Raw genomic sequence first — 15,631 nt, forward strand, 5'->3', positions numbered from 1 at the left:
AATGGCAAATCAGAAAAATGCATCAGCTCCCTGAATATACTGAGAACCTAATTTGCCCTAATTTAGGTTAGGTCAGTGGTTTTCAATCTCTGGTCCACAGACCCCAGGGAGTCCGCAGACTATATTTAAGTGGTCCATGAAAGATTACTATGATCAGTAAGTATGGGAATATCCAGACTTACAATTGAAAGGGGCCCGCACCTCCAAAATTTCCAAAGGGGTCCAACAAATGAAAAAGGTTGAAAACCACTGGGCTGGATAACATGCCATTCTAGGCTGCTGCTGACATTGCTGCGATGCAGGAAGTGCCACTGTGTTAGCAGCAAGCAACAGTAAGAAAAGATAGAGGAAGAGCCCATAGGCCTATAGGGAGCCTATAGGGAAACTATAGGCCAGTTAGTCTTACTTCGACCCTAGGCAAGCTGTTCGAGAAAATTATGCTGGCACACATCCAGGAGGGCCCAGCAGGGGATTTCAGGGGATTTCATGCTTAGGGGCAACCAACACGGGTTCATCAGTGGCAGATCCTGTCAGACCAACCTGGTGGCCTTCTATGATCAGATCACCAAAACATTTGATGCAGGAGTAGCAGTGGACATAGTCTTCCTGGACTTTCAGAAGGCCTTCGACACTGTCTCTCACCCTGTTCTCATTAAGAAACTGGGGGACTGTGGTGTCGACACCCACGCAGTCATTTGGGTTGCCAACTGGCTAGAGGGCCGTACCCAGAGAGTAGTAGTGGATGGGTCATTTTTGACCTGGAGGGATGTGGGCAGTGGGGTTCTGCAGGGCTCAGTCTTCAGGCCTGCACTGTTCAACATCTTCATCAGTGACTTGGAGGAGGGGGTAAAAACCACCCTGTTCAAATCTGCTGATGACACCAAGATGTTGGGGGATGTGGGCACGCTAGAAGGGAGCAATAGGCTACAGTTGGACCTAGACAGGTTATAAGCGTGGGCGGATGAGAACAGGATGGGATTCAACACCGACAAGTGCAAAATGATGCACCTGGGGAAGAACAACCGGCACCATACCTACAGGTTGGGGAACTCCCTTTTTGTCAGTAGAGAGGCAGAAAAGGATCTTGGAGTCATCACTGACTCCAAGATGAACATGGGCCGGCAGTGTGGGGGTGCAGTCAGGAGGGCCAACCGCACCTTGTCATGCATCCACAGATGCATCTCCAGCAGGTCCAAGGAGGTGACCCTCCCCCTCTATGCGGCACTGGTCAGGCCACAGCTGGAGTACTGCATCCAGTTCTGGGCACCGCACTTCAGGAGGGATGTGGACAACATGGAGAGGGTCCAGAGGAGGGCCACTCGCATGATCAGGGGGCAACAGGGCAGGCCTTATGAGGAGAGGCTATGGGACCTGAACCTGTTCAGCCTCCACAAGAGAAGGCTGAGAGGGGATCTAGTGGCCTGTTACAAACTAGTCGGGGGGGGGGAAATCAGCAGGCATTGGGGAAGTCCCTGTTCCCCCGAGCACTGCCAGGATTGACCAGGAACAATGGTCACAAGCTGGTAGAGGGTAGATTTAGGCTAGATCTCAGGAGGCGCTGCTTCATGGTCAGGGTGGCTAGGGTCTGGAACCAACTTCCAAGACCCCTACCCTGGAGGTCTTTAAGAGGAGGTTAGATGAACACCTTGCTGGGGTCATTTGACACCAGTAATCTTTCCTGCCATGGCAGGGGGTCGGACTAGATGATCTACTCAGGTCCCTTCTGACCCTAGAAACTATGAAGCCTGATGGTACAATTAACACAGATCAATGAAGCATAATTTTGACACACTGCAATAGAGAGAGCAAGTTCCTTAGGAGCAAAATCCTCAAGTTGCGCTTGTAGAAGCACTGATGACAATACTTGCAACAGAATGGGACATGCCTCACAATAAGTTATTTCTGCAAGCTCCTGTTAAAAACAAAAGAAAAGCACTTTTCTGGTGTGGTACTTTGATAGAAAGGAGGCCAGATCATTATGCCATCAGAAGATAAACAGGCCTGGCAAGATTTCTCTGAGTCCATCTGTACTGAAGGAAAGCAAAAAGCAGAAAGAAAAAAAAAGGAAAAAGCAAGGACTAACCGCTTCCTCTCATTGAACTTGTGATAATCTTGTCTCTATGATTATCCTCTTGACAAAAAAAAAAATCTTACAGCAAAAAAGACAGTGTGCTTCCAAATCTGAATAAAACCCTCTTCATCCACTCAAACAGTACATGAATAGATTCGTTTTGGATAGGCTAGCAGGTTGACTTGGCTAGGTTCATATTAGCAGCAACTTTTAACGAAGTGCCTTTTCAGTGTCAAAAAAAAAAAAAAAAGCTTTCACCACTAATCTGCCACACACAAATGTGCTGTTATTCATTTAGTCAAGAACTATAAGCTCCATTTTGTTGTAAGCATCTCTTCAATTTCACCAGCACCCGATATGCTTGGGTCATATTGCTTAGAGTGTAATCTTGCACAATTCCTGAGAGGAATGTTGAAAGGTTAAAGTGGTGAGTGTAAGAGACAAATGTGCACTTACCTTTTAACGAGAGTGCTCTTGCTTGGCTGCCACATTATTTCTGCCTAACAACGGTAGTAGCCAAGGTTAAGAAGGGAGAGCATAGCTAAGCATCAGTTCCATATTCTAAAGAATGCACTTAAACTCATACTTCTGCAGACACACTTGTCAGTCCTGGTCCATTTTTTACCTGGCATTCTTGACAAAGCAAGAGACCCAAGACTTATTACTACTCACTGCAGAAAATTGTCTAGCACCTTACTTGTACGCACCTATAGTCAGTGCTCGTACAAATGATGCAACACAAAACTGCACTTCCTACCAGGCATCTTGCCCAGATCTTAGACTTCAAGGTCTTCTGGCTTACAGCAGCAGTTCCCACCCTTTTTAGACCGTGGACCAGAAGTGACCAGCATCCTGCAGACTAGCAGCCAACTCAAGGGTTGGCTGCCAGTCCACAGTATGCCGGTCACTTCTGGACTTCAGGTGCAGCAGTCAATCCTCCCGGATGTGGCCCAGAGGTTGGGAACCTCCAGCTTAGAGCATTCATCCCATTAGTATAAGCATAAGTTCCACATGAAATGCCTGCACTGTTTGGTATAGCACCATCAACACTCAACAAATAGTGCACACTATTTTAAAAACAGAAATACTTATAAAATGTTGTAATCAGTGGTTCAAGAAACCATCCACAAAAACCATGGGAAGGGCTACATTTTCTGAGGTAACTGCTTTATTTATCCATACACATAAAATGTCCTTTGGGATTCTTTTTTACTTTTCCATTTAGCTGGGAACTTGCTGGTAACAGTTGCATCTTACCTAGATCCTACCTTAAAAAAAAAGGAAAAAATACCAAAGTGGGAAGATAAAATTCTAAAAGCAAACTTCTAACACAACACAACAGTCTGCCAACCTGCATATCACTTTCTTGTAGTATTACAATTGAAAATGATTAATTTACATTAACTTCAACAGCAGGAGTTGAAGGTATCTTTGCATCTTGAAGGTTTGATTTTTTGCAGAGAAATCCATCCATTTATAAAACAAATGCTACAGTATAATAGTCCAGAAAGCTTAAGTGAACTGGATCATGTAAGTACCATATACATAACACACTATGTTGGGATTTGATCCTGCAAATACTTAAGACACGCAAGTAATTTTTTTAACTAAGTATCTTGCATTTTTCTCCCCCTTTCCTTTCTGGTTTGTCTTTAGGCATGAGCAGACCTTGTGACCCTATTGCCAACAACCTTTCAACAAACAAGTTTACAACAGATGTTGTCACATGCTTGTGGGGATACTGACTCCCCAGGGTTGTCCTCAGTCTAGTACTATTTAACACCTTCATGAATGGCTTGGATGATGGGACTGAAGGCACGTTTACCAAATCTGCAGATGACACCAACCTGGGTGGAGTTGCAGACACACTGGAGGGCAGGGCTAGGATCCAGAATGACCTGGATTAATTGGAAAACTGGTCTGCAAATCAATTAGATGAGATTCAACAAGAACAAATATGAAGTCCTGCATTTGGGACAGAATAATAACATTCACAAATACAGACTCGGGAATCATTGGATAGGCTGCACTACTGCAAAGAAGGGCATGGGGGTTATGGTAGATCAGAAACTGAATATGAACCAACAGGGTGCTCTTGTTGCAAAAGAGGCAACCTGAGCTTTATTAACAAAAGTGACATTGTAAATCAAGGGAAATGGATCTTCTGCTCTATTTCATACTGGTGAGGCCTCACCTAAAGTACTGTGTCCAGTTCTCAGCCTCACTCTTCAAGCAGGATGTGGACAGATTGGAGAGTCCAATGTAGAGCAACAAAAATGATTATGTGCCTAGGAAGCAGTACTTACAAGGAAAGACTGAATGAGTTAGAGTTATTTAACCCAGAGAAGAGAAGACCAAGGGGGAATCTGAATATAGTTTTCAAATAAGTGATGGACCATTAGAGAGAGGAAAGAGACTGGGCTTTTCTCTGTGGTTACAGGGGACAGGACTAGGAGGAACGGCCTCAAGCTGTAGCAAGGGAAAATTTAGGTTGGCAATCAGGAGGAACTTTCTGACAGAGTGGTCAAGCACTGAACCTATAATATTCTAAAAGATACCATTTTAAATATTCATAGGAGACTCCAGCAGACCTCAACCTGTCCACAACAGAACTTACATTCTCCCTCAAAAGCCAACAAAACTCCACAACCATTTCCTTCACGCAAGAATTCTGAATGTTGATCCCAATAAGCAATAGAAGAGACTGCTAAAAACACTAAAAACTGTTTTCTTTACCACACAGTAACTGGACATGGATGCTGAGTAGAGTCTAAATTCAAATCCCTGCTCTCTGCAATACAGATTTCAAATGCACAGCGAAGAAAAATAATTCTTTAGAAAAGAAGTGACAAACAGCCAAATCCTAAAGTCCTTCTTCATGCAAAAAATCTTATTCAAAGACAGTTTTGCACAATGCTGAGTAAAGATTCCAGGATTTGGCCCAATAATTATAAACAATGAACTAAGGAACAACTATTCTTCAGGAGGAGGTGGATGGCAATTATGTTGGGGAGAAATTTAGAGAAAAGATAGCAAAGCTATAACATGGCAACAAAAGAGTTTTCAATTTTCCCATAACTTTAATTTCTGGAATATATTTCCTATTTATAACTGTAATACCAACCTGCTTCAGGGAGAAATGAAGGCCTTCTGAAACCAGAGGCCTCATTCGATGCACAGTAGAAAGAACAGCACAAGGAAACCTACTTTAACAGACAACAGCCTTACTCATGCTGCCTATGCATTGCCTCACAACCTAGAAGACCCCAGAAATGAAAAGGGAAAAATATATATATTTCTGCACAGTACATAGTGCACCTTGTATAGGAAACAGGAAGCAAGGGAAATGGGTTTTTTTTGTTATAAAAAAGGAAGAAAATATAAATCCCATTTCTTTTAATAAAAGATTTACTTACATTTTGACATGTTGTCTCCGTTTGGACTTCGGGTACTTTGTCGTATCCTTTTTCTAATGGATTGATTCGGGTTGTCCAAACTGTCCCCTCGTGTACCTGCCGAATCGTTCGATTTTCCTTCACTTGTATATGGCTTGTCAGGATCCTGAGATGACATTTTCAATGCTCTCACCCTTCCCTCTCCAAAAACAAAACAAAAACAAACACAGAACAGAAAGCAAATAAATCTAAAACATTTTCTGATTTTGCAGAACAAGCAAAACAAGCAGAATTCCCTATTTGGTTATAGGTGCATCATCAGACATCATATCATTTCTATAGATTGTTTTTTCCTTTTTAACCCTAAAAAAAGCCCCCAAAATACTTGAGGTAGCTTCCCACTAATATATGTTTATTCCAGACAAGCTCTCAAAAGATGCTCTCCACTCCAGAGTGTCGAGAGAGCTAGCTGGGGTTATTGCAGGGCTGTTGGCACGGCTTTACGAGCACTGGTGGTGCTCAGGCCAGGTGCCAGATGATTGGAAGATAGCCAACATAGTCCCCATCTTCAAAAAAGGGAAGAGAGAGGACCCGGGCAACTACAGGCCTGTCAGTCTTACCTCAATCCTAGGGAAACTCTTTGAGAAGATCCTCAAGGAGCACATCTGTGATGGGCTGGCTTCAGGGATGATGCTCAAGGGCAACCAGCACGGTTTCATTAGGGGCAGGTCATGTCAGACCAACCTGATTGCCTTTTATGATCAGGTTACAAAAGCAATGGATACAGGTGTCGCCGTGGATGTAGTCTTTCTAGACTTCAGCAAGGCCTTTGACACCGCCTCCCACCCCATCCTCATTAAAAACTAGGCGACTGTGGCATTGATGCCTACACAGTCAGATGGATTGCAGATCGGCTCAAGAGCTGTACTTGGAGGGTGGTGGTGGACGGGTCATATTCGACCTGGGGGGAAGTGGGCAGCGGAGTCCCCCAGGGTTCGGTCCTTGGGCCTGCGGTGTTCAATTTCTTCATCAGTGATTTGGACGACGGGGTGAAAAGCAACTCGTTTAAATTCATGATGATACCAAAATTTGGGGTGAGGTCAGCACACTAGTAGGGAGGGAAAGATTGCAGCAAGATCTGGATAGGTTACAGGAGTGGGCTAACAAACAGGATGCGTTTCAATATTGACAAATGCAGGGTGCTGCACTTAGGCAGTAGAAACCAGCAGCACACTTATAGAATGGGAAACTCCCTTCTTGAGAGCACGGAGGCAAAAAGGGATCTTGGAGTCATTGACTCCAAGATGAACATGGGCCGACAATGCGAGGTCACGGTTGGCAGGGCTAACTGGATCTTGTCGTGCATCCACAGGTGCATCTCAAGTAGAGCCAAGGAGGTGATCCTCCTCCTCTATGCGATGCTGGTCAAGCCACAGCTGGAGTACTGTATCCAGTTCTGTGCGCCCCACTTCAGGAGGGATGTGGACAACATTGAAAGGGTCCAGAGGAGAGCCACCCGCATGATCCAGGGACAACAGGGCAGACCCTACAATGAAAGACCGCGGGACCTAAACCTGTTCAGCCTTCACAAGAAAAAGGCTGAGGGGGGACCGTCTATAAACTCTAGGGGGAACCAGAAGGGTTTGGGGGAGACGGTTTCCCCTAGTGCCCCCTGGCATAACAAGGAATAATGGACACAAATTATTGGAGAGTAGGTTTAGATTAGACATCCACAAGAACTACTTCACAGTTAGGGTGGCTAGGAGGTGGAACCAACTTCCAAGGGAAGTGGTGCTGGCTTCTACCCTGGCGGTCTTTAAGAAGAGGCTTGATGCCTTCCTGGCTGGACTCATTTGAGTCCAGTTTTTCTCCCGCCCAGGCCGGGGGTCAAACTTGAAGATCTACAAGGTCCCTTCTGACCCTACTTCTATGATAAGATCAGGTACTGCTTCTCACTAAAACATGCATAGATACGAGGAAAACAAATCTCCTCGTTCTTTTCAGGTTGGTCACATAGGTATGACTTTTTAGAGACATATCATTGTTTTTATAAAAAAAAAAAGTTTAACCTTAATATTATACATGCTTCCTCTTAAGAAGTACAATAAAGTGCTTTGCTCATAATGTGTTCTAGATCTAAAATTAATTTCTGCAGTTGTTTATTAATACTGCCCCTCCCTCCCGTAATCAATAGGAAGCCAGTTAAAACAGGACTTCCTTGTAAGAGGAAAAAGTTAGGAATGTTAATCCACAAAAAGTTAGGAATGTTAATTACACACAATAAAAGTAAAATGCACTGTAATCTCTATAGCCAAGTTGTTTATTAGATGTGGGATTTTTCAGTATAGTATTATGTCACTCTAAGTACTCTACAAAAATAGTTGAAATTGTTGAAGGGGACAACAAAAGACCATTTCACACAGATTTTTTTTCCCCCTTCTGAAAGATGTAATTTACATATATTCAATTTAAAAACATCCTAAACAGTAAATTTCTGTTTATTGGTCATAACTTTAAGTGGGTTAAGGGAAGCTAGAAACACAGTACAGTATTAGAAATATATAATCTCTCTAAAAATGAAGTATCCAGCATCTTCCTGACTTCCCATCTCACAAATATCCTTTAGATAAACTTAAAAAGAAAAAACTTACATTTTGCACTTAATATTGCTGGCTGCAAAACATGGAAAAGCGAAGCTGCCAACAGAAAAACGGATCCAGAAGCATGCCAAGATTATTAAAGGCAACCAGGAGCCCAAAGCCTGTACAGATGAGCATGCACCAAGAACAAGTGATACCAAGGAATTTATAAGAAGCTGGTTTACATTTTTATACAGCCATTAAGAGACTGAGCCTGCTTATATTACCTTAATGTAGGGAGGACACAGAGAACTCAACAACAAACATATGAACTTACATTCGGTAACACAATTGTGCCTGAAGGGCTCCACTGTGCTAGATATTGTACTTACCCTTAGATAGATTAGGAGACGGTTCTTATCCCAGAAACCTTGACAAATCTGAATTGTCAAGATTTGGCAGCAAAACAAAAACAGAATTTGCAGCATTGGCAGCTCTAACCTAGCTACCACAGATGCTCAAAGGAGCGAAGACATGGTACTACAGAGCTCAGGGTAAGCTAGAAATCAGAGTACTAGCCTCTGTGGACCCTAGGTATGTATGGTTTGGTGACTAAACTGGGTTGCCATGCTGCAATTAATCCCTGATAGCTAAATTATATCCATCACAAATATACCCAAACATGCAAGACTCACATCTTCAGTTCACAATGTAGCCATGTCCTTAATGACTTTGCCAAATCTATAGACAGGCCAGTAACAGAACCCCACTAGAGTATATTAATTACAAGACCATCCTTCCTCAAATCTAGAATTTACAACTGAGAGCAAGGGTGTCAAATCTACAGCCTGCAGGCTGGATCCAGCCTGAAGAGCTGTGTCATCTGGCCTTCCAGAGGCACCGATAATTCAGGGGAAGGCAAGCAGGGTCAGAGGCCACCACTGAAATCCAGTGTACAGAACCCCACTGGGGATGTGTGTTGGCAGCAGGCAGGAAGGGGGCAGTGCATCAAGCAACAGCCGTGTAACCCCTGTGGCCACAGCTCATCCTGCCACTGCATCTGGATCTAGCCTACAAGGATCTAGCCCTGTTATCTAGATATGGCTGGAGGAGAGGTAGTGTTAGTATGACACCCTTGCCCAAGAGACAAAAGGCTTAATTCCCTTTTTCCTCACACCATGCACCAGCCATTGTCCACTAAACACACACACACACACACCCTTAACTAGTAGCCAGACAGGTCATAACCATTAATCCATTTTAACCATCCAATATGTGAGAGTAGGGGAAGCATTTATGAATAGAGAAGAGGCACAGAACGAGGTCACACAGTACATCAGTGGGAGATAACCACAAGCTCCAGCTTTCCTAGATTCTTTCACAATAGCCCATCGGGCCTATGCTACAGACACTCACCAGCCGGTGCCTACAAAACAGAAGGCCAGGGACTGTTATTGCAAGGCTGTGCAATTCCCCCCCTCCCACCCAAAGTGTTTATTAAACCACTGACTGACTGCATTAGTACAAGGGGATGCTGAAGAAGGGCTACCCATTTGATCACCAGCCTTCTCAGCAACAAGGCAAGTGGCCACACTTGCTGGTCGAGTTCCCTCATTCGCAACCATCTTTCTTGCTGGTGGCTCCCATCTGCCAGGAGGCTTCACAAACATGGCTGGTGGGCTCTGGCAACCAGATCTCAACGATGCCTCTTCCAAACCTGCCAGTGGCACCTTCTGTCCCGCAGAACCCCTTCCACGCGCTCACTCCCAAAGGAGCCCGTCGCTTTGCACCCCCCGCCGGGGTCACCCAGCGGCGTGGCCAACCCTGAATCCGAGCCACGCTCCCTGAAACACAGGCAGACAGGTCCCTGACTCGGCTGTGCCGCTCTGGAAGCAGGGCCGACGTTTGCCTCATTGCTGAAAAGGCTAGGGAGGAGCCGGGTTGCAGTTCACTGGGAAGAACACGCGTGTGGCGCCCTCCCGGCCTGGTCCGGCACAGCTGGCGCCTCCCGCGTGCGGCTTGGTCCAGGCCCCTGCAGCCCGGGTCTCTCCGGGGCTGGGGCCAGGGGGCGCTGCTGGAGCAAGGGGCCGAGGGGCACCAAGCTGCATGCGTATGGCTAGCTCGTCTCCGCCGTCCAATCCCCCCGCCCCTTCCCCGACTCAGCACCTACCCGGTCGGCGGCCGCGATGCAGGGCCGGGTCGGGCCGGAGCAGCACTGCAGCAGCCGGCACTCCTCTAGAGCCCGCCCCGCCCCTGCGCACACGCAGCGCCGAGGCAGGCGGGGCGGGGCTGCGCCGTCCCACCTCAGTCTGAGCTCGGCTGTGCGAGGCGCTCAGGCCAGGGCTGGCACTGGGATACTCGGGCTCGGCCCCCAGCTGCGCGGGGTGCAGGTGCCAGGCCCGCGCGTAGCAAGCGTCTCGCGGCGCCCAAAGACAGTTCCTGCGCGAGAGCCCCAGCGCCGGCCTTGGGCCTTGTGCGGGGCCCACCGAGTATGGCTACAGGGCAGCCTGCACCCCGTGGGCCACAAGCCCCGGACTGGAGCACGCATGCCACACGGGGGGGGCGGGGTGTTGTGGGGTTTTGTTTTGTTTTTTTAAAGAAATTGTGCGTGTTCCCAACCAAAATCAAGTGCAAAGCTGAGGCAGTCCAGAACCATAAAGTGGCCCTACAGCCAGAAAACATCCTCCACCACCCCAGGCTTCAGATATTTCCAACATCTTTTGGTGGGCATGTTCAAGGCAAACTCTGTGTTTGGGTCCAAGGTGGTGTTTCAGCATCTGTGCATCAGGCCCCTGCACCAGAGGCAGCAGGCAGAGCCAGAGCCAGAGCCAGGCAGCAGCCCCTCATATAGCACGTGCCCCGCTGCTCAGTGTGCCCAGGTCCAGTGCTGGCATGCATTGTTGGCACAGGGGTCCAATCCGGTCTGTAGAGCAACCCTGTGGGGGCAAAGACTTACTTCAGGAAGCAGCTGCTGCTGTATTTGAGTAGACAACATTATACAGTCTTTTGAAAAGCTGATTTGCCACTAACATTTCTGGCTTCTGATTATTTATGCAAAGCTTGCCTTGACTTTTTCAGTACTAGATCCAATTACCATATCAGTATCCATTGATTTGTGAACCAAAAAAACCCCAAAAACAAAACCAAAAAACCAACCCAGCAACAACCAAAAAACAAAAACCAGAAGGAACTTCCTGTTAAGGCCACAAAGTCAACATTTTAGAAAACATCAACTCTTCATTTAACCAGTTACAGTAACAGAGATCCAACCACAGCCCCTAATAAGTGGCAATTTAGGGAATTCCTCTGGTCAGGAGAAATCCTCTGACCACAGAAGACAGGACAGGAAAAGGCCTCTTGGGCCAAGTCCATTACTTTTATCTGGATCTCAGATTGGGTTATGCAGCTGAAGCAAGTTTGCTTTTCCTGCCAGCCACCCTAATCAGCTAAGAAAAATTGAGTATATTAGGGCTTCGTAAGAATACTGGGTTTACTAGAGGTGCACCAATAAAGACTCAGCCGATACCGGTAGCCCAGGGGTTGTCAACCAGGGGTACGCATACCCCTGGGGGTACTTTGAAAGGTCCGAGGGCATATGGGCAGGTAAGGACGGAGCGCTGCCACCCCGCCGGAGCAGGGGGAGGGCAGCGGTGCCCCTCTGCAGGACAAACAGGTGCTGCCCAAGCAGCCGGACACATGGGGAGAAGCTTGCACGTGGCGGCTGCCACTACCCCATGCCGCCACTCCATGTATGGGAGCCACCACCCTTCCCCCTCCTCAAATCAGCTGCTGGGGGTACTGCTCAAAAAAAAGGTTGAAAACCCCTGCAATAGCCAATTATTAACCAGCCACATTGGCTGATACTGATCCAATAACTAGAATCTAGTAATGAACTTAAAACTCATTTGAAAAGCTTCAAGCGCCTACACCATCATTTCTAAGCATGGGGACATGGTGGCACTTTAATTAAAGCATCTCTCAGAGCTGCTCTGTTTAAAACACTGCCTACCCCCACCTCCCCACACACACACTCTCCCAGAGCACACGTAAGAGTGACCCATGCCAGTGGCAGCCCCTGCCCTTCAACCCCAGCCTGCAAGCAGCTCCCTGAGCCTGAGGCTACCTAGGGATGGGTGGTCTCTAGGCAAGACTCCTCACTGGGGGAGGGACCCTGCTGCACACACCATTGGAGAACAGCCTCCCCAGCCAGGTTTTGCCTCAGAGCCCTGAGACACAGAGCCCTGGGATGCAGAGCCCAGGCACTGAGGGCTGAGTCATGCTAGGCTGGGCCAGGCCAGGCAGCTCAGCTTCATCCACCCCTCCCCACCCCAGTCACATCTGCAGCATCCAGCACCTTTTACTGCATTTGCCGTGGCCCCAGCCCACACTGCACCAGTGCCTGGGACACCACAGCAGGTGCTCCACTTTAGCCTGACCCACTGGTGAGGGGATGGAGGTGTATCTAGGATCACCCTGGCTCATGGGAAGGAACCCAGGCATCCAGGGGCCCCAGCCAAAAGGCCTAATTAATCAAATCAGAACATTATTAGCTACAATGCAGAAAAAAAGCTAATAATATAAATTTCCTTTTAAAAAGTTGGTGACAATCTGATAGGCAACCAATACTGATGCACCTCTAGTATTTACCTAAACCCAAGAACATTTCAAATTTAAGACACTCCAATAACTAGATTCTAAATGTGGAAAATTAGAAACATTGTTACAATTTTTCACATCTAGAATCTAGTTATTGGAGGGTTGTTGTAAATTTGTCTCCCACACTGCTGCAGCAAAAAAAGAGGCAGCAGAGCAAGTGGTGGGGACAGCAGGGGCCCCCCTCCCCTTCCTGCTGTCCTTAGCAGATCCAGGCACAAGTGGAATCCCAGTACTGCTCCACCCATTCCTACCCAGCCTTGCAGGAAGCAGCTGTGTGAACAGCCTAGCTAAGCCAGGGACTTCAATGGTGCACAGTTCTTCCTTCTCATGTCTGCTCCCTGCTTGGCTCCCCCCTCTCCTATCCCCATCCCTAGCAAGGAGCAGATGCTGGAAGAAGGAACCTGTACAGTGCTGCTGTCCCTGGCTGAGCTGAGCTCCCTGCACAGTTGCTCCCCCACAGCTCCCAGCTGGAGCTGTCCAACTCCCAGCTGATAGAGGCAGAGGGGGAGCCCCAGAGCTGCTCCTGCCTCACACCACAGAGAGCTCTGGCAGCATGCAGGTTCCTCCTTCCCTGCCCCAGTGGCTGGAAGTGGACTAGAAGGAGGAATTTGTGCACTGCCACAATTATTCTTTGCTACGTAGGGCAGGAGTGACTGTGCAGCTCCCCTAGTGCCTGTATCAGATGACAACAACTAACTGGAAGCCCAGGTCAGCAGCAACAGGTGTACAGACTACTCTTCCAGCATCTGCTCCCTGCCTGTCTCCACTTGCAAGGAGCAGCCACTGGACAAAGGAATCTGTACATGGCTGTTGCTGTCCCTGGCCAAGCCAGGCTCTGCACCACTGCTGCCCACAGCTTCCAGCTGGAATTATCTGACACTGAGACAAGACTTTGTAATCTGCACCCCTGCCACACACTTCTTAATTGGGGGGGGGGGGGAGAATGCCCTTCATCTTGGAATCAAGTACATCATAAAGAGAGAGTCTCCCTCTGCCTTAACGGTGTTTGTACCCAAAAGCTTGCAAAAAACCAACAATTTTTTCCCCCAACTATTTAGTTGGTTTAATAAAAGAGATCACTTTTACTCAAAGAACCTTGTCTGCCTATGTCCGTAGACCAACACAGCTACAACCAACACCCCCAAAAACATGAAAGATACATACATCAAAGCTGTTTTATAAAAAACTGTTCACCTTATGGTAGAGTATCTGCCCTGTGTTTATATATATAAAATATATATTTTAATGTTTGAGGGTTTTTTGCCTTTTTTTTTTCCTTTTAAAAACACCATCAAATGAACACTGTAGCTCAGTTACAAGCAAAATGTGGACTTCTAAAGATGAAAGGGAAAAAAACAAAACAAAAAACCCAACTCACACGTACTTATACAGAGGAAGTAAATTTCCTGCCTTATTTTATACAGAAGTATCTTTATAATGTAACAAACATGTACTAGGGGTGGTGTGTGTGCACGTGCATTTCCCCTGTACTTCTCATGACACAGCACAAGCATGCCAGAAGATAGAGTGACATGCTGGAGTTCTGCCTTTAAATGTAAAGTTGTGGTTTGGCTTCACCCTTTCAAAAGGAGTAACACTTTATGCTTACAAAAAGCACCTGCATGTGAGTATTAAATGAATAACAACTGGTGCCCCAGCTTCTCAGAGTATCCTGGAGAGCTGGTCAGAGGGATTTTAAAAGGGAAACATAGGGAAGGAAATTTTGCCCAGTTATGACCATCTCCCCCCATCTCAGCCTTATACCTGAAAGCTTGCAAAGAACTATTTAGTTGGACTACTATAAGTCATCATATTTACCAAAATAACCTTGTCTGTCTTGATATACATACACCTTTCATTGTTTAAGGCTGCAGACAAGAATAGAGAACAGTTTTAAAATAACTAAATAGGACTGTCACTTTAGTATGCTTTTGCAATGTGAGCAAATGTTTTACTATTTTGTTTTGTTTGCCTACAGAAAGCAGCCTGACTATTGTTCACTGCTGATAATGCATTTTCTCTATTTACCATTACTTCAATAGAACCTTTTCAATAATCAGCTATTTGAACAAGGGCTTTAGATTAAGTTCAAGTCAAAACTTAGCATGTAAATGGGTTCTGTGTTAAATTTCAGTGTTACAGCCAGATAAAGAAAAAGGAATGTTGGACTGGGCTCAATAGTCAAGCTTGGATAATCTTTGAAGGTCGCTATGTTCCATCCTTATGCCTGCAACATTTACTGAATTCAAATAAATTCAACAACTTCCCTTTTAAGAACCGAGTACTGTTGATTTTTTCCTGTAATCAGTCACAGAACACACAACTATTCCTTGCATGCAAATGTTGGTGTTAAAATGCATATTGCCAGCTGCAAAATGAGTATAGGGTGTTAGAGTGGGCAGATGTATACACAACAAGAGCCACCACAGTTGGCACTGCTAACCCTTCTGATTAGGTAATATTGAAGAGAGATGGGTTTTAGAACAAGTTCTATGAATAGAAACAGACAGGTCCCCGGGTAGCAGGTATAAACACGTTAAAAACAAACAGGATGTGTTTATAAATTGTAGCACAGAGGAACCAGATGAAGCAGAACACACACACACACACACACTAAACTTGTACTCATTACACTTTTGGAAGGTGCTAAATAGGAAAAAATTGAATAACATTCTCTCAAAACAGCCTTTTAAAAGACAGAAGACTTGATTAAGACTAGGGAAAAAAACAACAACAAAAAACACGTTAAAAACACTTAGTACCATGCAACTGCATAGTTTCTAGAGTCGGAAGGGACCCGAGTAAATCATCTAGTCTGACCCCCTGCCACGGCAAGAAAGAGTACTGGGGTCAAATGACCCCAGAAAGATGTACATCTAGCCTCCTCTTAAAGACCCCCAGGGTAGGAGCCAGCACCACTTCTCTTGGAA

The 15,631-nt window shown here is 46.1% G+C and overlaps 1 protein-coding gene across 1 annotated transcript in view; it reads right to left on the bottom strand.

The window, feature by feature from the left end:
• The window catches only part of TCP11L1 (t-complex 11 like 1), a 45,128-nt gene extending 34,844 nt beyond the window's left edge, over positions 1–10,284 (bottom strand). The window contains exons 1-2 of the mRNA XM_090032790.1: positions 10,216–10,284; positions 5,488–5,665 (exon numbers count right to left, since the gene is read on the bottom strand). Coding sequence (XP_089888916.1) covers positions 5,488–5,644 — 157 coding nt within the window. The 5' untranslated portion in view covers positions 5,645–5,665; positions 10,216–10,284. The remainder of the gene's footprint in view (positions 1–5,487; positions 5,666–10,215) is intronic.
• Between the last annotated feature and the right edge of the window lie 5,347 nt (positions 10,285–15,631).

The sequence above is a fragment of the Crocodylus siamensis genome, chromosome 2 (genome assembly GCF_052110815.1).
Source record: "Crocodylus siamensis isolate JL-2025a chromosome 2, ASM5211081v1, whole genome shotgun sequence".
NCBI classification, from domain to species: domain Eukaryota; kingdom Metazoa; phylum Chordata; order Crocodylia; family Crocodylidae; genus Crocodylus; species Crocodylus siamensis.